Genomic DNA, 21,826 nt, shown 5'->3' with positions numbered 1-21,826 from the left:
CCTAGCTAATCTGGAATCTACAGGGTACTAGTCAACACAAGCATTGTCTTAGTTGGCCTTTTTCTCCTATTGTTTCATGTGTTTTATTTATAAGGAGATACTAAAAACAGATCTGGAAAGGCATAGAAGAGCTAAGTAAGCTAGGTAGTTAATGATATATAGGAGTATATTGGTATATGAGGCACAGAAAGTTCTAGGTCATACTTACAAAAAGTTATTCTACATATAAGGTATTTAAAAATAGTCATGTGCCTAATTCCCTCTAAAGCAATAAGCAAGGTTTATTTGGTTTTTCTACTTGGAGATAAGGAAAAAGGACCAAAGTTTGTACAAGGTCCAAAAATATTTTTAACTCACGTACAAGGGCTTCCTACATTATACTAAAGCATCGATTAAAGTTTTTTTGAAAGAACCAATAAGACTAAATAAGACTAAATCAGAATAGGCTTAGTGCTATTTCTCAGCATTGCCTCAATCATCACAGATAGTAACACTAAATTGTTAGTTGTTCTGATATCTGCAAAAAACTACAATTATTCACAAAAATACTAATATAAATCTCTGATCACTGAAAACTGAAATTTCTATAGGGTGTTACTACATAACAAGGACTCATATTATAGAGAGGCATTTTATATCACCTAAACTTAAAATTATATTCTATTGTTCATCCAAGAAGATTCTGAAGTCAAACCATCATTAATTTATAATTCATAATCATTTCTGTTTATTGCAGAACAAGTTAGATTTTTAAATATTTTCCCAAGTGGTATTATACGACCACGTTTATAGTTTGTGATAACTCTTTGAGTATGCACTTTTCTTTTTTCTTTTTTTTTTTTAAATTCTGACCACTGGTAAGAGTAGCACACACATTTTGGGGCGTGTTCGCTAGATACAATTCTGTGACAATGAAATATGTTTCTGAAAAAACTGGCCAGGATGAGTCAATTCTCATTTAAATAATTTTTTCAATACATTATTATTTATTCATTGCCTCAACAAATAGTTATTAGGCACCTACTAAATGCCAGGCATTGTTCTAGGCTTATTATTTGGAATAGTGGATTCTATTACCTAAACATATAAACAATAATAAAAATGTTACAAGAATTAAAAATTAATACAAATATATATAATCAAAGCATTTTGAGCTACAGGTAAGAAAAGAGTTCAACAAAGGACTTTAATTAGTGCTTAGTTCAATGCCCTGGCCAGTGTTGCTCTGTTGGTTGGAGTGTCGTCCTGTAAACCAAACATCACAGGTTCGATTCCTGGTTAGGGCACTTGCTTAGGTTGCATGTTCGGTCTCCCATCGGGGGCGTGTACGAGAGGCAACCAATCGATGTTTCTCCCCCCGCCTCTCCTTTCCACTCTCTAAAATCAGTAAGCATGTCCTCGGTGAGGATAAAAAAATAACAGTAGCAGCCCTGGCTGGTGTGGTTCAGTGGATTGAGCGCCGACCTGCGAACTGAAAGGTCACAGGTTTGATCTCCAATCAGGGTACATGCCTTCATTGTGGGGCAGGTCTCCAGTTGGGGGCATGAGAGAAGCAACTGATTGATCATTGTTGTGTCTCTCACAGTTATATTTCTCTCCCTCTCCTTTTCCCTCCCTTCCCTTCTCTCTAAAACTAAATCAATAAAATCTTTTTTAAAATAAATAAATAAAATCTTTAAAATAATAATAATAATAAATACATTTTTTAAAGTGCTTAGGGCAGTGCCCTGTTTATAGAAACAGCACAATAAATAACTTAAAAATAAATAAATAACTTGGTCTGATGTGGTTTCAAATGTTTAGAAGTTCAACTCTAGAACTATAGAAATTCCACACCATAAGAACAATAACAAAATATATAATCTGCTACATCTCTCCTTCAATTTCATATACTCTGATACAATACTAATTTCTTAAATTTTCATAATCCTATTGAATTCAGGGCACTTCCTTAAATTATTTATAGCAATGATTTACTTAGAATTGAATAAAAGATCTAAGATTTTAATTTCTTAATCTACTGACCAAAAGAAATATTGATCAAAAGAAGTTGTTTTCAAATATAATTTTAATAATTGAGGTATAAGGGTGGTTTAGAACATGCATATAGATTTATTACATCAATCAATTGCAAAATTTCACAGCATGTAAACACACAACCAACATAGCAAGGCAAGGATGCTTAATAATATAGGGTAGTTAAAATGACTCCACTTGGAGCATGGTAAGCTTAAAATACGATTAAAAGCAAAAAGTTAAATTCTATTTCTGTACAAAGATAGACAACTTGCTATAATTTTTATATTATACTCATAGGAAAAGAAATGATGCTGTTCAATAAAAATCTAAGATAAATCCCTGAATTAAGAAAAATGGAAAACTGTCCATAGGAATTACCCAGACAGATTAGATACTCTTCGTGTCCCACTGTATAAAAAATAAATACTTGTGTATTTAACTTAAGAAGCTTCCTAATTTCACCAAATTTTACTTTACAAAGTCCCTCAAAATCAATTCATCTTTCCCATTTTCACTATCACCCTACTTCAAGCTTTTATTGACTCACTTGTGAAGTGCTGCAAGAATCTCACAATAATGAGCTGCAACCTTACTGCTATTAATTGTATAGATATAACCAGGATAGTCACCCACCTGGTTTCTTTGCAGAGTCTCTCAAACTGTCAGATGCCTAGTCTCTCTCTACTGGTCAAAACAATAAACACCAATACTCTTCTATTTTGCCTGTTTTAGATAATACTAGAGCACTATGAACAGATTTCCATCTGAATCTGAAGACTACTTTTTAAGGAGTTGTTTTGGCACAGGAATCAGTGGCACAAGACCACATGCAGCAGAAGGAAATGCAATGTGGGTCACACAGCATAATTTTCTAGTGCCTCCCCCAGTACCAATTAGTCAACTAGAAACATTTACTAAGGTTTACATGCAAGATACTGTGAAGGAAGAAAGTAGAAAGCAAACCTGATCTTTGCCCTTAAGATGCTTGTATTTTAGTTGGGGTAACAGTTTACACAGGGTGCTAGAATGATTTATAATATATCTTTCTAAACTATATGTTCATCTTGCAGTTGATCAGTTTTCATAATCTATTCCTTAAATACCTTTAGGTATTACTATTAGCTAGCAAGCTGTTACTAAAACGAAGTTCCAAACCACATTTCTAACTTGTCAAGTCCTTGAAAATTAGTGAACCATGCCACTCAAATGATTAAAATTATTTTAAAAGTCTGTAAAGGCATCAATTGGGAAAACAAGACCCAAAACAATGGAATAATCATATATCACACTTATGGATTCTCACATTTTCTAAATTAAATACTGGATAACAAGATGACCAAAAGAAAAGAAAAGAAATTGTTACAAAATCAAAGCTAAAACAAAAATCAGAAACCCAACTAAACTCTTAAAAACTTAACTAGACGCTAAGATTTAATTTATTAGGCTTGCAGCAAAATAATTTAGCAGGTAGTCTCCGTAAGTTACCTTCTCAATCTAACCCTACTCCATCATCTTTATTTTTGTTTCCTTCCTCCCTCCCTCCTTCCCTCCCTTCCTTCCTTCCTTCTTTCCTCTCCCTTCCTTCCTTCCTTCCACCTTCCCTTCCTCCCTCCCTCCCTTCATTCCTTCCTTCCTTTCTAACATCCTAACATTTTCACTCTTCAGTACTATGTAGCTGTATATCTACAAAATTACTTGGAGGCTGGTTCAATTACTTTGGGGAGGCTAGAGTATCTAATCAGTTAGAGACAAAGATAAATGGGAAAGAAAGTATATCATAAATTAAAATTTAGCAAGAAATTTTTAAACTTTTGATCATAGTGTGGATTATGGTTTTATAAATCAGTAAAATATTATTAACCTGTAATTGTAATACCATAAAAGCTTAGATGCCTAGCATATCTCTCGATAATTAGAGTTTGCTCCATATGATTAAAAACAAAAACAAAAACAAAAAAACAGCTCTTAATCCATTGTACCTCAAGAGGGAAGTCCTTTATGCTGACATCTACAAAAGATTGGCAGTAATGAGGATCCATGTAAATCAAACTGTCATCTACAAGGACAAAACAGAAGACAAGTAATTCAAAAAACACCTTATTATTACACTGCTTACAATCCAATTTCTATGTAGAATAGCTGAAAAAAATCTGGGAGTAACACCTTGCCAGACTGATATTCATTGACTAAAACATGGGTTTGCACAGGACAGATTAACTTTTGCATAATCAAATATGCTTGTATAAGCAGAATTTTTATAAAGTGATGAGATTGTCATTTAATTTTTGGTGATAAAATTACTTTCACAAACACACAATTATTTTCTACAGTTTGCACATGAAAAATGTATTGTACTACTTTATCCTGACAGGAAGAGCATACTGCTTGTCATTTTATCATCAACTGGCACCACTAAACCTGGTAAAAAGTAAATATGTAAATAGCAACTGCCAGAATGTGAAAGCAATGTCTTCTGAAGTTTAGTGAAACCAATAAATTATGCCTTGTTTATGCAATAACAGAAATTAAACATACATTTTTCAGAATCCAATTATGTTGTAGACCAAATGACAAATGGGTGGCTATGGTAGGACTGATGAATTTATAAGGTACTCATTTTGCTCTGTTAATCATCCTGCTTCCAGATGATCCCATATTAACTTACTGACTTTAAAAGAAACCAGTGAAGAACTATACTTTACTAAAGCACTAACCTTGAAATCCAGCAAAATAATACGACTGTTTCGGTTTGCCGCCAATAATTCCCACACAATATTCAAGGCTTAAAATACCCTGCCAAAAGAAACAAATTCAGATTTAGAGTCAAGAGACAAATGGTAATTTTTTTTTTTTTTTTTGAAAATGAAAAATCTGTCTTTTATTTTATGAAAAAAAAAAAAAAACATAAACACTAAATGGACTTTTTGGCTAACCCAATATTTAAATTATTATTTAAAAATGTAAATCTTGTTGTATTACTCCTCTTCAAAATCTTGCAATTGTTTCACAGTTCCCGGGTTTATCCGGAAGGATCTCAAAGAACAAACAAGGATGAGAGAGATCAGATACTAGACACCACAAAACGACCACAGCATCCATAAAACTAAGTACACCAGAAAAATACCGTCGTATCCCTGCGACATACACTTGAAGGAGAATATCCGTAACAGAAAGTGAATCAATAAATAAGGAAAATGCACAGAATTTCCGAGGATCAGACGGTAGTATGTAATCAACCAAAATAATGGCGAGAAAGTCCACAAAGACAAGCAAAGCTTCCAGTAGTCTGAACTTGAAGGATGAAACCAGTGAGTCCACAATTCTCCTCATCTTGCTCTCATTTGAATTGGGCATGTCAACACCTTCATCTCCATGTTCAGTGTCAACACCTTCATCTCCATGTTCAGGATTGTGGAGTTGATCTATTGAATTTGAAATACGGTTACTGCTCGTTCCATCAGAGGTTACAGATGACTCATCTGGGTCATTTTCTGGGCTCAAGCAGAGGGAAGGCAGAGAGGACTAGGACTTGCAGAGAGTTTGGTGTGGTGGCTTTGAGGGGAGAGCTGGGGAAGCGGCCGGCCGGGTCCCAGTGCTGACTCCAAGACAAATGGTAATTATTCAAAACAATCAAATTTGTACTACCAATATTAGTAGTTCCCACATTTTTCACCAACAGTTTTATTTTTATTTATTTGTCTCCACCACGTTCTGAGATCCTTCTACTAAACTGTCTTCCCTTTTCTTTAAATCACTCAACATCGGCATGACTAGATCAAATATTCTGCCCAGCATGCCATTCAACAACACTAAACAACCAATGGGTGCCAAATACAGAAATAGACAATGTTACCACGTGAAGACAATAAAATTTCCTGCCAAAGTCAAAAGCACCAGGCCTTTCAGTTGCTAGTGCAGCCTTATTGCAATCAATGTAGTATTTTCATCAGACTTTTTGAAATGCTAGAAATATTTCTTAGATTGTTTTCATTGAACCTTGAGCTTAGACTCTCAAACTATAAAAACCACTTTCTAATCAATGATATTTACTTGACAGATTTTTTATGCTTCTTCATTTCAAATAAATATAGACTAATGAAAACATTTTAATCCAAGGAAAATAATAATTACTATTGTATTTAAAGCCAATTTATTTTACTAATCATAAAATATCAGACATACCTCAATAAATTATTTAGTATGCCCCCCTGGCATCTACTCTAAGAAGAACTCTATTTAAGCTGGGCCAAAAAACTCTATACCTTTATAAATATTCCAGTGGAGTCAATTAAAAATATGTACAGTGGAGTCAATTAATGTCTTATAAATAGTTCCTACATTAATTTTAGCAAATAGTACGTTAGAAAACACTAATAGTGATAAAAAGTATGTTTTTTTTAAACCCAAAGTATTAAATAAGTTTTCCTTCTCATAAATGAGAGGATGTTTTAAAATTTAAAAGTTATAAAAATAAAAAATATATAAACAAATGCTCCTTTCCTTTAAACAAGTAATCAAACCATAGCATTTTTAAAAGCTTAATTATTTTCCTAAGAATAGTATGTGTTCATTGTAATAAAAACATTCACAGTAAAAATTTCCCCAAATCCTAGCATTCAGACCTCACCATAATTAACATTTGGGAGAAATCTCCTTGACATCTATCTGCATCAGCTACATTCACTTATATATTTACAAATGCAATTTTATATATGTGGCATCATACAATGTATATTGTTGTAACTTTTGTCACTCACTATGTCATAAATATTATTTCCTATCAATAAATATAGACCTACATTATATTTAATGACTGTAAAATATTCTACTTCATCAAGGTAACAAAATGTGCTTTAAAACCCCCATTGTGACTATTTAAGTTGTTTTTAGACTCTCACTGTTATAAATAAACCTTTCAGTCTTGTGAAAATATAAAAGTTTTTTTAGAAAGGAGAACTGCAACTGAAAGAAATAAAATAGAGAAGGTATATTAGGTTAACATTTTAGAGCAGAACAAAAAATAAGATAAATTTATATCTAAAAGGCCCACTAACAATAATAGTTTTTTATCATTAATGAGTCTGCTGCATTCCCCCTACACAAAATCCTTAACATAATTTGGTAGTGTCTTACTTTAACCTGACATAATCCGATCAGCTGAAACACAATGCTTATGAACCACAAGGCAGTGAAACTTCTAAGTCCCTCAGAGTCGAGAAAAAGCAAGGGAAAAATAGATAGCAAGAATCATTACTGATTCTCCTCAGAGGAATGAGTCCAAGTAATGGAAGAAAGACTTTGGTTCTTGACATCTATACTTTCTTTACAACAGACCAGAGCAGAGTTAGCAATAAACACTTGGGAGCAGATTAGGAGTGAGAATGCCATTACATATAAAAGGCTGTATTTTTGGAAACTTGAAACACTTTTCAGTTCCTAAAAAAACTTCTTCACAGTTATCTAGTGGTGAGAATTTATTGAGCTGTATCCATGAAGCAATAAATAAAACTGAAGTAATCAGTCAATAAAGGAAAGTCCTAATTTGTCTTATTGAAGAAAGAGAACATAATCGGATTTTCCTCATTCCCTGTCCCTTAAAAATAAATAAATAAATAAATAAATAAGTGGGTGAGTAAATAAATAAATAAACAATCCCCTAGGGCTGATAAAGAACCACACCAAATTTCTTCCTCCTCACAGAATGGTAGAGGAGAAGGTACCATCTCTGAAGTCCTGTGCAATTACCTTAATCAATAATTTTGAAAAATACTAATAGGCAATTTTAGAGAGCATAATACACAACGGCTTGGCAGGGAAAAAAATACAACTGCAGTGAAGATGGAGGAGAAAGCAGAGAGAGTGGGGGTGGGGAACAGGGGTAGAGATGAAAGTGGCGGTAGAGGAGCAAGAGAAAGAAGAGGAAGAGAAAGAAGATTTTTTTTTCTTAGGGTTGCTATTAGACGCACTGTTTTTTCACCTCTGAGTGAATGACTCTTCATATGCTCTCATTTTGGCTTTTGACCCAACCACCCCCTCTCACCAAGCATAACACCTAGCATATAACCTACTTCACTCAGCCATTTCAGCCATTTTTACTGGATCATTGAAAAATCAAAATGTTTCAATGGTCACTGCTCTCATTTTAGTGAAATATAATATAAATTAATTTAGTAAAACTCAATATAATGTTACATTTTTAAAAGTCCTTATTTTAAGGAAAAATATGAAAACAACAAAAGTTCTAGTCTCTGTTACCAATTCGCTATCTGAACTTGAATATATCACTCCTGTCTTTTCTGTTTTTATAAAGACAATTGGTACCTAGGTATTGTGAGGACAAAGTGAGATAAATATGTATTGAAAATGTTATACAAATATGAAAGCTAACAAATATTTGTTAAGCAGCTTCTCTATGTTAACCATGGTTCATTTCACCACAATTCAAGCTCCAATTAATCATTCAAGAGCATTAGGCAGTCCGGCCGTCTGATACTATCAATACCACCAAATAGAAAAGACACAACGCACCTTGAAGCCATCCTCAGCCCGCTCCACAGGCAATGAGCTAAAGGAGTCAGTTCCAAGACTGGTTCAGTTTCTAATCTTTTCATGGTGGTAGAAAAAGGAAAGGGAATCCAGTTCAGATTCGGTTAGAACCTACTGAGACATGACAAGGTGCCCAAAGTCTCAAAACGCTCAGTGGATTCTCCAGATGAAATGGTTCATGTTGTGCCAACAAATGCAGATTCCTTGTATCCGGCAATCGGAAGAATATGTGAGGCAAGGTTGGAATCTCTGACAGTTCCTTTACTGCAGACATTACGGCATTCATACTTGCCCTCCGCCCTTGGGCTTGCGCTGGAGGATCAGCGGCCTCACTCCTGCGGCCCAGCGCACAGTCCTCACTGCGCTAACACGAACACTCTCCCATGGGGGTTCCACCTCTTTTATATTAGGTATAGACGAAGCCGGCTACTAGCCAAAATATGACATCAATGCTTATATAACTGCAAGTGCACTGCGCATGCAAATCTAATGTTATTTCTAGGCAGCCCACACCTGGGCATCCAGGGTGAGGAAGACTGACTAGATTCCATTGTCCTCACAGTTCATAACTGCACATTCTGCCAATAACTCCTATCAAGAGCACACATGTTAGAAATCAAAACCCCATTTTTAGGTAAAGGATTCACATGTTATGAATATACTACATTATTGGTAGTATTAGTAACAAGTGTGCTTACAAAATTTTAGTAACTATTAGGAAAAGCTTATACAACAGCTAGAAGACTTCCATATACTACATATTGAAAAGAACTGCTCTAGATTTTTCGAATCAGTACAATTTAGCCTGAGGAGATATTTTCCACCATATACATAGGACTGCAATATGAGATTAACACTTTGTGTGGGGAAAAGAATTGTTACTGAATCATAAAAAACAAATCTAGACTTTATTTCAAGATTACTATGTCCCATAACACTCCATTCAGAAAAGGAATTTCCATCTCTGCAGTTGATAAAATGAGAAATTTTATTAAAACTATGAAGATAATACAACTACTGTAATATTAACCAGAAACTAAGTATTTCAAAAGTTAAAGTTTTATGACAAACAAATAGCTCGGTGCCCAAAACAAGATAACATGATAGGTTCTTAAGGAAAAAAGAATTATGTGTTATGAAATAGAACAGATTTTTAACATGAAGAAAACAAAGCTGGAACCTCCCCCCACACTATCTTCATAATTTCTGTCTATACAAATAATCATCCTAACTTCTTATTGACCTTGCAGTGACACAGGAAACAAATTAACAGATAATGCAGCCATAATAGAAAAGTCAGTTTGTTTCAATAATTATTCAATATAGTTTAATGTGGGGTTTTATGAATAAACAAAGGTACATTCTTGCAAAAATCACAAATAATGATAATGAGAACATATTATAGATTATGCTATTTGCTGCATCTGTGTCTCCCTGATTAGCTGAAAAGATGAAAAGGCTTTTCATTTTGTCATAGAACACTGCACTCTTCAAATCACATCTGATACTGCAATACTGATATTTAAATTTTCTAATGTCAAACTTTATAATCTACAACTATAAAATCATCATTACCCATTTTATAGAAAAAAAAGAAAGAAAATCTTCTGTATTTTTCACATGAGCTAGCACTGCCTTAAAAAAAGTTGAAGTCTCATTTCCTACCTTTATAAACTCTAAGTAGTCGGCATTGGTTCTTTCTCCACCAAGTCTAACAGGTACTAGAATAATAACAGCTTTGTCATCTGTATTATCTGAGGCCATGGAAGCACACTGTTTATCAATTACATCTGAACTGTAAACTGAAAAAAACATAATGAACAATTATTAATGTTTTCAGAAACATTTTTACCCTAATTTCCCCCTACATTGGACAGTCATCCGATCTCTGACATCATTGCCAAGGTCTTAACGAGTTAAGCATACCTACCTCACTTATGCATTCAATACTTATTGAGTAGCTACTAAATGGCACTAGGGCTTCAGCAGTAAGCAAAACAGAAAAATCCATGCCCTCAGAGAACATATGCTCTAACATAGGGAAATGGGCCATAAATTAATAAAATACATGTCAGATGGTGATGTGTGCTTCAAAGAAAAACAAAGGGAGAAAGATGGATAGGAAATGCTGGTGGTACACAAGGTCTTATGAGAAACTAAGATTTAAGTCAAGACTTAAAGTAAGAAACCAAGTAATGCAGATACCTGGAGGAAGAGCATTCCAGGTAAAAAGATCACCAAGTGCAAATGCCTTAGGGCAGAAGCATATTCCAGGAACAAGAGGCCAGTACCTCTGAAGGGCAGTGAGCAAGCGGTACAGGAGCAGAAATGAGGTCATAAAGGTGACAAAGTTACAGACTGGGAGAGAACAAAGACAGACTGTGTGAACTCTTAAAGGCCATTGTAAAGACTTCCATTTTTGCTTTAAGTGAGATAGGAAGACACTGAAGAGTTGTTTGTTTGTTTTTTTAAAGAAAGGAATGTTCTGCTCTGACTTGCACTTGACCAATCTAGTCCATCTGTTGCTAATAGACTAGGGACAAGGGCTGAAGCACAGAGCATAGCTAGAAAGCCATTGCAGTAATTCAGCAAGAGGTGATGATGGTTTGAACAAAGGTGATAATTATGAAGACAGGGAATGGTCATAGATGGCCATGTGGAGGCGGTGAAAAGTTTGAAGATAAAGAACTCCCTCATACATTAAGTGTAAGGTGTGAGAGGCAAGGGGGAAGAAAAGGAATCATAGGTGATTGGAAGTGTTTTGATCTAAGCAAACAGAGTAAAAGAGCTGCCATTTACAAAGACACAGAAGACTGTAGGAGGGGAAAATATAAGAGGGAGGATTGGGAACTCAGTTTTAGATATGCTAAGTTTGAGATATCTATTAGACATGCAACTAGAAAGGATGAGTAGGCAGTTAGGGACAGAAAAGCCTGGACTGGGAAGGGGACCAGGATGGACCTATGCACTTGGGAACTGACCGCATACAGACGGTACAGTAACGCCAAGAGACGGGGTGAATGCAAATCCGTGTACACAGAAAGAGTGAAGTCTGATGCCTGAGCACAACACGCCAACAATTCTATAGATCAGGGGGATACGGAAAAACCAGCACAGGAGATGAGTGGACAAGGAGGTAGAGGGAAACTGAAGAGTAGTGTTCTGGAAAGTAAGCAAACAAAATGTTCCAAAGAAAAGGAGGAAGTGGCCGGCTGCATCAACTGCTACTGACAGACTATAACGTGAGGACTGAGGAGTGACCACTGGATTTAGCAGGATTAAATTACGGATAAGGGCAGTTTTGGTGGAATGATGGGTGGCAGATCCTAAGTGGAATAATGCAAGAGAAAATGAGAGAATTAGGTGGAAGTACAAACCAAACATTATTTTTTTCTGTTCAACATAAATTAGTTTTATGCAAAACTTCCTTTACACCCACACTCTCTGTCATTTAACCAAATTCTTCTGCTCTTCCAGTTAACTTGATTAACAAATCGTCTCTTGTGCCCCAGTTCTTCCCTTTAAATTCCAGATTTAGACTGTGAGCTTTTAGATTCTCTGTACATAAGCTTCCCCACTTCCCACAGTCAGTCCAACCCAGCAATTTTCAACCTTTTCATCTCATGGCACACATAAATGAATTACTAAAATTCTGCAGCACACCAAAAATTATATTTTTTGCCAGTTTGACAAAAATATCAGTATAATTTTGATTTATTCACACCAGATGGCTACTGTTGTGTTGGCTGTCGTCATTAGGGAAAAGAGGTCAGTGCCCCTGACTAAATAGTCAGGGATTGCATGTTTTACAAATTCTTGCAGCACACAGGTTGAAAATCACTGTTCTAACCAAAGCTACAAAAATGCCACAATAGTTTTTTTCCATTTATTTCAATTCTATCATCTCACGATCTCCAAACTACTCAGTAATGACTTCTGATTATAGACCTTTAAGTCCCATCACTTTTCTAAGGCAGTGTACAAAGCCATCTTTATCTTTGACTTTTCTGAACTAAATAATACATACACCAATCAGAGAATTTCCCTTCCGAGAGGACTGCTTCCTCCAGAAGCAAATATTACCACAAGTAAGACAAAGTAATACTATTTCTATTGACATACACAACAATTTCTCCCTTATCAAATGCCTCTTAACCTTCATCTTTATTCAACACACATTTACCGAGGGGTTCTATGCTGTTGGGGTGCGGCTAATAATAGCAAATAAGACCCAGATTAAAAATATATATATATATTCAGATTCAGAGTGTCTGGATCAATGGTTTTTGTGTGTTTCCTCCTCCTCTAACATATGTAAGGGTTATGAAATAGTCCAATTCCACAACAGGTTCACTAGAGCCGTGATTCCCAACCAAATGATTCTGATGCCTTTCCCCATCCCTGCTGCCTTAACAATCACTGATCTACGAGGAGACACAGATAATCATAAAGGGATATTACAAGTGATTTCAAATGCAACATTTAATAGAGGTATTTCCAAAATGTTATAAAGGATGGAAAAATAAACGAATTCTTCAGGAAGGGAGAAGGGAAAGGCTTTACCAAAGGTGTAAATTTTGAGAGTGTTCTAAAACAAGAGACATTTTAATAAGGGACATTCTAAGTAGAGGCAGTATGTGCAAAGGCAGTAACAGTATGTCCAAAGAATGGCCTGAGGCTTGATAGTACTTTGCTGTATCAACATGGAAGACAGTGTTGGGAGGTGATGCTGGAAATGCAGATTGGAACAAATTAGAAAGGACTTCGTGTGCTTTATATGCTAAAATCACTTGATCATGTTCCTTAATTTAAAAACCTACAACTGTCCATTAACCCTAGTCTCAATTTCTATAGATCAGATAGATAAAAAAGAAAAGAGGTAGAACATGAAACCAAGTTAAGAGTCTAAGTTATAGATAAGAGTCTGATTTAAATCAATGACAGTAGAGAAGATGAAACAGATCTCTGAAGCACTTTTTAAAGTGCATTTGGTAAGCTTTGGTTGGCTAGATAAAAGCAATGAGGAGAGTTGAGAATAAATAAGTGTATGCATGTGGACATGATGCCATTTAGTGAAGAAAATTAGAAAAAAAGAAAGGAAGGAGTGGGGTAGAGAGAAATAATAAGTTTAGTTTCAAACATGCTGAACTTGAAGTGTTTGTAAAATGTCTAAGAGATATTTGAGGGGCAGAAGAAAATACAAGCTACCTCATGTTAGCACAAGCAGCACTGAAAATGTAGTTTCAAAAGTCCTAGTGCAGAGTCCTAATTACTTAAAGCCATGGAAAGAGATGCAATAATAAAGGAAGAGAATAGAGAATAAGAAAAGGAAATGAATGAAAAACGGAACCTTTAAAAATACCAATGAAGGCAGGGGTGGGGGAAATTATTGATAGAATCTGGCCTCACCTAATTCCTAACCCTACAATTTACCAAAATACACTACACTAATGTGATTTCTTCCTTTAATTTTCTTAAACATCAGTGTTAAAGATTTTAAGAACTACTTCATTAAACAAACCACTTATTTAATGAGGAACTTTGTGTTGTTTAATTAACAATATGTAACATTTAAAGACCAAGGCTGATTGTTAGCAATAAAAGCACAAAAGCCAAATTCAGTTATTTAACGATTAATTGTTTAAGCACATCCTTTGACCTAATTAGCACACTTTACACATCAAATTTTATTTGCAAGACTTACTACCTGAAAAACAAATACAGTACCTGCAAAAATCATGCTCATCTGAGAATTTACAATTTTCATTTTCATATGGCTATCAACCTTTCTTTAAAAAACCAATTAACATTAACAAAAGACCAAACAAAATGCATGTATATTTGGTTACCATTCTTTCCACACCAGAAACACTAGTTATCAGGGTAACCTTTACAAAATAAAGGATTTTGTAAATACCTTTATATGAATATAATTGAAGTATATTTAACTTGCCCAAACATTGCCATTTTTATCCTGTTAATGGCATTTCTATAAAAATAAATTTAACAGAATGAGATGGCTTATTTAAAGACACTTTTATTTTATTAAGAAATTAAAGTCTATTTTATCCCCAACAAAGTTTCACAAGATAATAGATATTGGTCATTAAAGAAAATACCCAAAACAATAAAACAAGGTAAAATTCCAGACAATAGCTGCATCATTATCACATGTGCACTGAAGCACTACCATAAAACACATCCAAATGAAGAATTTTCCATCCTTAAAAAATATCCACCAATGTCACCACCACCAACAACCACCACCCCACCACCACCACCCAAAAAAAAAAAAAAAAAAAATCCACCAATGAGATGGTACCTAGCACACATTCAGCCTATGTTAAATTTTCTCATCTAGCTTTTTCTTAAATTGTCATTTTAGCCCTGGCTGGTGCGGCTCAGTGTATTGAGTGCCAGCCTGCGAACCAAAAGATCGCCGGTTCGATTCTGGATCAGGACACACGCCTGGGTTGCAGGCCTGGTCCCCAGCTGAAGGCGTGAGAGAGGCAACTGATCAATGTTTCTCTCACACATCAGTGTTTCTCTCCCTTTCCTTCTTCCTCCCTTCTCCTCTCTCTAAAAGTCAATAAATAAAATCTTTAAAAATAGCCATTTTAAATGTTGTAATTTTATCTAAGAGCTTACTTTAATATTGCCACTAACTCATAGTATACTAAGAAATATTTAAGAAGTGCCTACTGGGCACGTGGTGTTACAGAGGAACAAAAATATAACACAGTCCTCCCTTCATAATCATTTAGAGTACGACTGGGACACGCTAAACACATATGAAAAAGTCTGACCAAATCAACATATGAAAATTAAATTTATATACAATTCCATACCTGTACAATCTTGTGCAACATAAATAGTTATTCCTTGTAAATCAGGGTGTCTCGCTTCTTCAACTGCTTTTCTAAGAAATAACAAGCATCATCCTTTAAAATCCTAACTGTTATTCTCTGTTGGTAACTAAATATTTAACTTAAGAAGAAAGAAAGCCAACATTTTCCTGACATTCCCATTTAACCTACAGTGTCTGCTTTCAAAACTATCATCTAAATGGTATCAAAAATCAGGTCAATTTTTTAAAGTTCAATATTATACCAAATTACTCAAAGAATATTAAAACAAATTACAAAGTACATAAAAAAAAATATTGGGTATAAAGCTGTAAACACCACCCCACCCCTACGCCACCCCAAATTTTTTCTCGACCACTCACCTGGCTAACCAATGACATTACAATGTGCTTCAAGGTTTGTTTCATATTAAATTAATTACTGACCAGCAGTGAATTACTTTTGACTGTCCTCTGGTTCACTTAAGAAAGTCTGTTTTTTCTCTTTAAACAATAGCATGATGTTTTTTCCTTGATTTAAAAATCTGTATGACCTGACCAAATGAATTTCCTAATTTCAAGTCTTAGAATTAAAGTAAATTTGTAAGTAAAACTGCAAACTGAAAAAATATTTCTAAGTGAGTATAATGTTCTGAAGTGATATGAAAAAATCACCGTATCTTGTTAAAGGAAATTACACAAGTTGTAGAAATAAATATTTCTACTATATCTTTATAATTTTTTAACTTAACATGCTTTATTATGCATGTTTTTCTATGTTAGTACAGAAGAAGGATCAGCAAACTATGGCCCACAGGCCAAGTATGACCTATGGCCTGTTTTCTTGGTAAGAATGGTTTTTATAGTTTTAAAAAGAAAGCAATAAACAAAGAAAAAAGAGAAAAAATGGGCAATAGAACCCTTCTAAGGCCTTTTACAGAAAAAGCTTTCTGCTCCTTGGGGTATAGAACATAATCTTGAAGAGTAGAAACTATGCTTTTATCATATGTTTTTATTAATGTCATACCAAGCTGAACTTGATATTATTATTAACAATACATTTAATAACATTATGCAAATACTTTTTCAACCATAAGCATAGGGGCCATAAAATATAAAAGCAACTTAATATAGTATGCAAAAACCTGGTAATAATTTCAAATTTATATATGATTCTAAACAGAATAAATTTACCACAACATACTATACTTGGGTAACATATTAATGATCCAGTTTATAATAATAATGGGACATCCAACAAATAAAATAATTTTTTAAAAACTTGAGTAGTATCCAAATAAATGGCACACAAAAAGATGAAATCTGACTCCAACTTTCTAACTATTCTGAATGTCACAGGCTTTTTACTTTCACTACAATATAGTTATATTAATAGTCCCATACATTTACAATTCACAAGAATTCAACGTGTGCAAAGAAATGCTGAAAACATCAATTTTAGTTCTTGACATTTCATTACGCTATTAGCACATTAGAGCCTCCAGGTTATACTATTTTTTAAAAACTGTAATATTATGCATGTTTCAAAGTTGAAAGAGTTGTTAGTTTTTAGAACAATTCAATAAGGCAGTCTAATGAACACGTGGTTAGAAAGAGGACTTAGACATCTATATCTGTGACCAAAAGAAGAAAACTTTGTCAGTAGATAAATTACATGAAACTAGATTTACAAAATGTTGCAAATAAATCTCCATTATGAATATTCTCATACAGATAAGACTTTAAAAGGTCCAATTACATATATACACTGCAAAAATAAGTATCTCTGAGCCTGAGGACCTCTGCTGTAAGATGAAAGATTGTAAAACATTTTACCTTAAAATGTGAGCAACCACAGCTGGTCCATACCAATCTCCAGCTTTTTTCCCAGACTTCTTTCCACATTCTATTAGTTGATGTAAGCCAAAGAGAGCCACGGGGGAATCACCAAACCAAGAGATGATTTTCCTGTGATAAATTTCATTTCGCATTTCATGATCATCAGAGTACTTCCCAATTGTTTCCTTCAGAGAAATTGTTGGGGTTTTGAGTTCTCTTTCCCCTGACAGCGATGCTTCAAATGATGCAGTAAATTTTTTTACAGTGTGGGAAGTCCATGATTCAGAGTCTGAATTTTCAATGTTCAAAGCATCAGGCCAGGTCCAAGCTACAGTAGTTCCAAAGTAAGGTATTCAGATATTTTAAATAGTTAAACTTCAACAATTCTACTAAAATAAGTAAGTAGCTTTTAAATTCATATGGGTTACTAAACTAAAACAGTAAACTCAGAAAGAGGCAAATTTATAGAGACAGAAAGTAGATTAATAATTGCATATGGAAGTGGAGTGTATTGGGAGTAAATACTAATGGGTATGAGGTTTCTTTTGGGGATCATGAAAATGTTCTAAAATTAGATTATAGTGATGTTTGCAGAACTTTGTAAATATACTAAAAACCATCAAATTGTTCACTAATGGGTGAGTTTATGATATATGGATTATATCTCAATAAAGCTGCTTTAAAAAGCATATAAAGACATGAGCAGAGAAAATATGTCAATATATCAATAATGTTTACTTTTGAGTGGTAATATTATTCTGACTCTTCCATGGTTTCTATAATTTCTAAAATGGGAATATATTACATAAAAACATAAAAAATCCAAACTAAAAGACAAAAAGAGAGAAAAATAGCAAACCCAGGTACACATAGACAATTCTGGAATAAGCTTTTCTTTTCTTTTCTTTTCTTTGACAGCGCTGAAATGGAATTTAGACTTTTGTATTCCATTACCAGTACTGCTTATCAGACACCCAGTCTTGACCACCCAAAGGCACAATAAACATATTCACTAACATACAGAATATTCATAAGAGAGTAACTAAAGAAGCAGATTTTATTTTGATTATATGTTAAAATAGAAGTCTGACCAAGGAATTAAAAGAATTTTTTTCTAAGTGTTTTTTTCTCATACAATCCTCTCAGAATAACATGATCATTGTTTAAGGTGTAATATCAATTCTCTAGTAAATGAAAAGTGATGATAAATTAAGTCATTAAAGATCAAAGATCTCAAACAAGTAAGCTATTTCTACAACTTCAGTGTTTTTAATAACAAGACAGTCCCCAAACATACATATAATTTTAATTTAACAAAATGAGTCCAATTCAGGGACCTAGTCAGTACTATGAAATATATTCTGATTCTTGCCCTTAACTGAACAAGACCACAAATAAATCATCCCAGAAAGAGTTTAAAAACCCTTCTTTCTTGCATTATCCACACCAATCTTGAATAAACATTCTCAAAATAATCTCATCAATAACCCCTACAGAAAGGTTATTAATATTTGTCACACATTCAGAAAAAAACACACAAAAATATAATAGCCCTTGGTAACCAGATATTATAGCCTAAATTGGTAAACTAAAATCCTCCTACAAATGTACACATTATAAAAAGTGGACTAACAGAAACGGTAAGGAACGTGGCACACTAGAAAAAAATGATATATATAAGTTAGATACCACTGATATTTTTGAAAGTCTAAAAGACTAAATATGATGATCTTATTAGGAACATGCCTATTCAGTTTAACTGATTACAATCAAATTTATAAAGATAAAAATAATTTTAAAGCATTAATCATATTGAGAAAGAAAATAAAGAAAGCAGTGTAAAATTTGTTACAATTTAAGCAATGTAACTATTAACCATCTGCCCGAAGTCACTGCTGTTGACTTGCCCAGGATTTACTGAACTGGAGATAGGATTCAGAGAGTTTAAGCGCAAAGAAAGAGATAATAACCACAGAAAAAGAAAGCTACTAAAAATCAAATTTACTTAACTCATGGCTGTAGCTAAGAACAATAGGTATGTTTAACCTGTATATTTAAAAGGAGAAGCATGACTCAATTCAATAAAGATGTCATATGTCAGTTTCAACTTCAGAAGACATTAGGGAGTCAAGAAGTTAACCTCACAGAATTTTATGCAGTTTGTAAGCCAGAGTTCATATTTAAACAAAAACAAAAACAGAAACAGAGATTTGATTTACCTCTACCAAGAAAGTGTAGTATGAGTCCTTGAGCCAATAGCATCTGGCCAGTTCTTAATGTACAGCCCCAACCACAGTCTGTTGTCAAAGTTGAGCCTTCTATTTGAGGAAATTCTTCCCTGTAGGTCAGCCATATTCTTGAAATAAAATCTTTACGAAATTCTTCTACATTTCCCGCAATTACATGATCTTCTATAGTACATCCTGATCTTGCAGGTAACAGTTTATTTTCATCTACAAAATAAAAGTATAAACTACAGTCTAAATACATGCTGAGACATCAATAATGGCATTATATTCAATTACTGTCCATATGATACAAAGTATGTCACAATTTTTCTAATCCATTTTTTTCTATTTAAATGGAAATAAATAGCATTCAGCCTAATAAGACTGTCAGGAAAATCAAATAATAATGAATGCTAAATGTTTTGCACACTTTAGCACTAATATAAGGTATCATTATCAGTGATACTGTTGTTAATAACAGTATCCTATAGTCCAAATATAATCAACTCTTTTATGAAGGAATAATATAAAAATATGTTTTCTTTTTGCCTCATTTGACTCAGGATATAGATATCAGTGCTCTCTAAAATGAGATCTTCAATAAAAATATTATGATTGTCAATATGTAAAAATGAGTTTAAACTAGTTCTTAAAATCAAATAAAATGTGCACACACTATTCATTGTCATGAATAGCTAACTTAAATTATAAAATCGAAACCAACAAGCTAAAGAATAAAAACGCAAATTTTTAAAATAGTTATCCTTTTATACACAAATATAATTTTTAATAAATTTCTGCAACCCACATATATCCTTTTTAAAGGTTTTTTCAAATTGATTACCTCTAATATAATTTCCATATGAAAACTATGGTCACTGTTTGCCCACTAATTTATAAAATACTAGTGATAAAAATCAACTAACATTCCTTCATTACTCCCAGAGAGAGGGTTTTAATAATGTTTACAACCTCAGCATGCAGCACAATGGCTAGCACAAGTAGATCCTAATAAATGCTGGTTGGTGTGGGTGAGTAGATGGTGGGTAGGTCAATCTGCCTACAACTCTCAGTTCTAAGGAGTTCAATTTCTAATACCCTTCGAGAGGATGTTCAAGTAGTCTTATCATGCTTTTATTTCTCATCCTTCATGCACCCATACCTCTTCAAGCCCCTTTTGAAAATAATTCCAATCACCAAAACATTATATATGTATATATATATTCAGCTTAATGGAGTTAAGTTGCAGCATACAGTTTCAATAATAAAAGAATGAATGCCAACCCGCATTATCAATGAATATCCCTCACTGTTAAGAGTCTAAAGTTAATTAAAAATAAAAATGGCTGGAAATTGAACATGACACTCAAAATATGTCCAAATTTTCCACTTTAGAGACAGTTAAATCTGTTTAAAACTTCATACAATAGTGCTTATTCTCGAACCTCATCCTGTGGGTTGCCAAATATATGGTTACTAATCACCTGCTTAGAAGTAATTAATTCCTTATCCTCTTAAGGGCTAGACTCCTCTTAATACTTACTGTAAATATTACTGGAAAACTGCTAATATTAAATGAACTTTGTTGTCCTGTTGACTTCCCACTATAATGCTGCCCCTGGTATTCCACCATCTGACTGACTTTGCTTTGTCACACCTTAATTAACTATATCTATAGTCATGGACTGCCTGACAGGAACACATTCTTAGAAATGCATTGTTAGGTGATTCCGTAGTTGTACAACATCACAAACCTAGGTGAGAGCCCACTACACACCTAGGCTAAATGGGATAGCCTATTGCTCCTAGACTACAAACCTGTACAACATGTTACTGTATAAAAACTACACACCAGGTTAAATCAAGCACAAGAGAAAATGGTGTAATCAAGAGATGCAGTAAACACAAGATGTAGGAGGCTTCTGGCAGCCTAACGGGCCACGCTGTTTTACAGAAAACTTTTTTTTTTATAAGTAGAAAGAGTACACTCCAAAACAATTAAAAGTTTAGTATAGTAAATACATAACCCAGAAACAAAGTCGCTTACTATCAAGTATTATGTACTGTACATAATTGCATTGCTATACTTTTATACAATGGGCAGCACATCAGATCTGTTTACACCAGCATCACCGTAGACACATGAGTAATGCACTGTGCTACGCCATTACTATGGCTATGATGTCACTTTGCTATAGGAAGTTTTCAGCTCCAGTATAATCTTATGGGACCACCATGTATATGTGCTCTGTCATTGATGGAGACATCTTAATGCGGGGCATAACTGTGTAATGTGTTTTAAATCTCCACCTGCATCCCCGCCAGATTTAAAGTACACTAAAGAAGGAAT

The 21,826-nt window shown here is 34.0% G+C and overlaps 1 protein-coding gene across 3 annotated transcripts in view; it reads right to left on the bottom strand.

Annotated features, from left to right (window-relative positions):
- The window catches only part of ATG4C (autophagy related 4C cysteine peptidase), a 154,704-nt gene that overhangs the window by 85,974 nt on the left and 46,904 nt on the right, over positions 1-21,826 (bottom strand). For all 3 annotated transcript variants that reach the window (XM_090269557.1, XM_090269558.1, XM_090269556.1), the window contains exons 4-9: positions 19,468-19,701; positions 17,246-17,576; positions 15,414-15,484; positions 10,231-10,367; positions 4,734-4,812; positions 3,999-4,075 (exon numbers count right to left, since the gene is read on the bottom strand). In XM_090269557.1, coding sequence (XP_090125683.1) covers positions 3,999-4,075; positions 4,734-4,812; positions 10,231-10,367; positions 15,414-15,484; positions 17,246-17,576; positions 19,468-19,701 — 929 coding nt within the window. The remainder of the gene's footprint in view (positions 1-3,998; positions 4,076-4,733; positions 4,813-10,230; positions 10,368-15,413; positions 15,485-17,245; positions 17,577-19,467; positions 19,702-21,826) is intronic.

This window comes from Furipterus horrens, unplaced genomic scaffold (genome assembly GCF_987537825.1).
Source record: "Furipterus horrens unplaced genomic scaffold, mFurHor1.1.pri manual_scaffold_3, whole genome shotgun sequence".
Classification (NCBI taxonomy): domain Eukaryota; kingdom Metazoa; phylum Chordata; class Mammalia; order Chiroptera; family Furipteridae; genus Furipterus; species Furipterus horrens.
The sequence above is the reverse complement of the archived record's forward strand: the minus strand, read 5'-3'. Positions and strand labels throughout refer to the sequence as shown.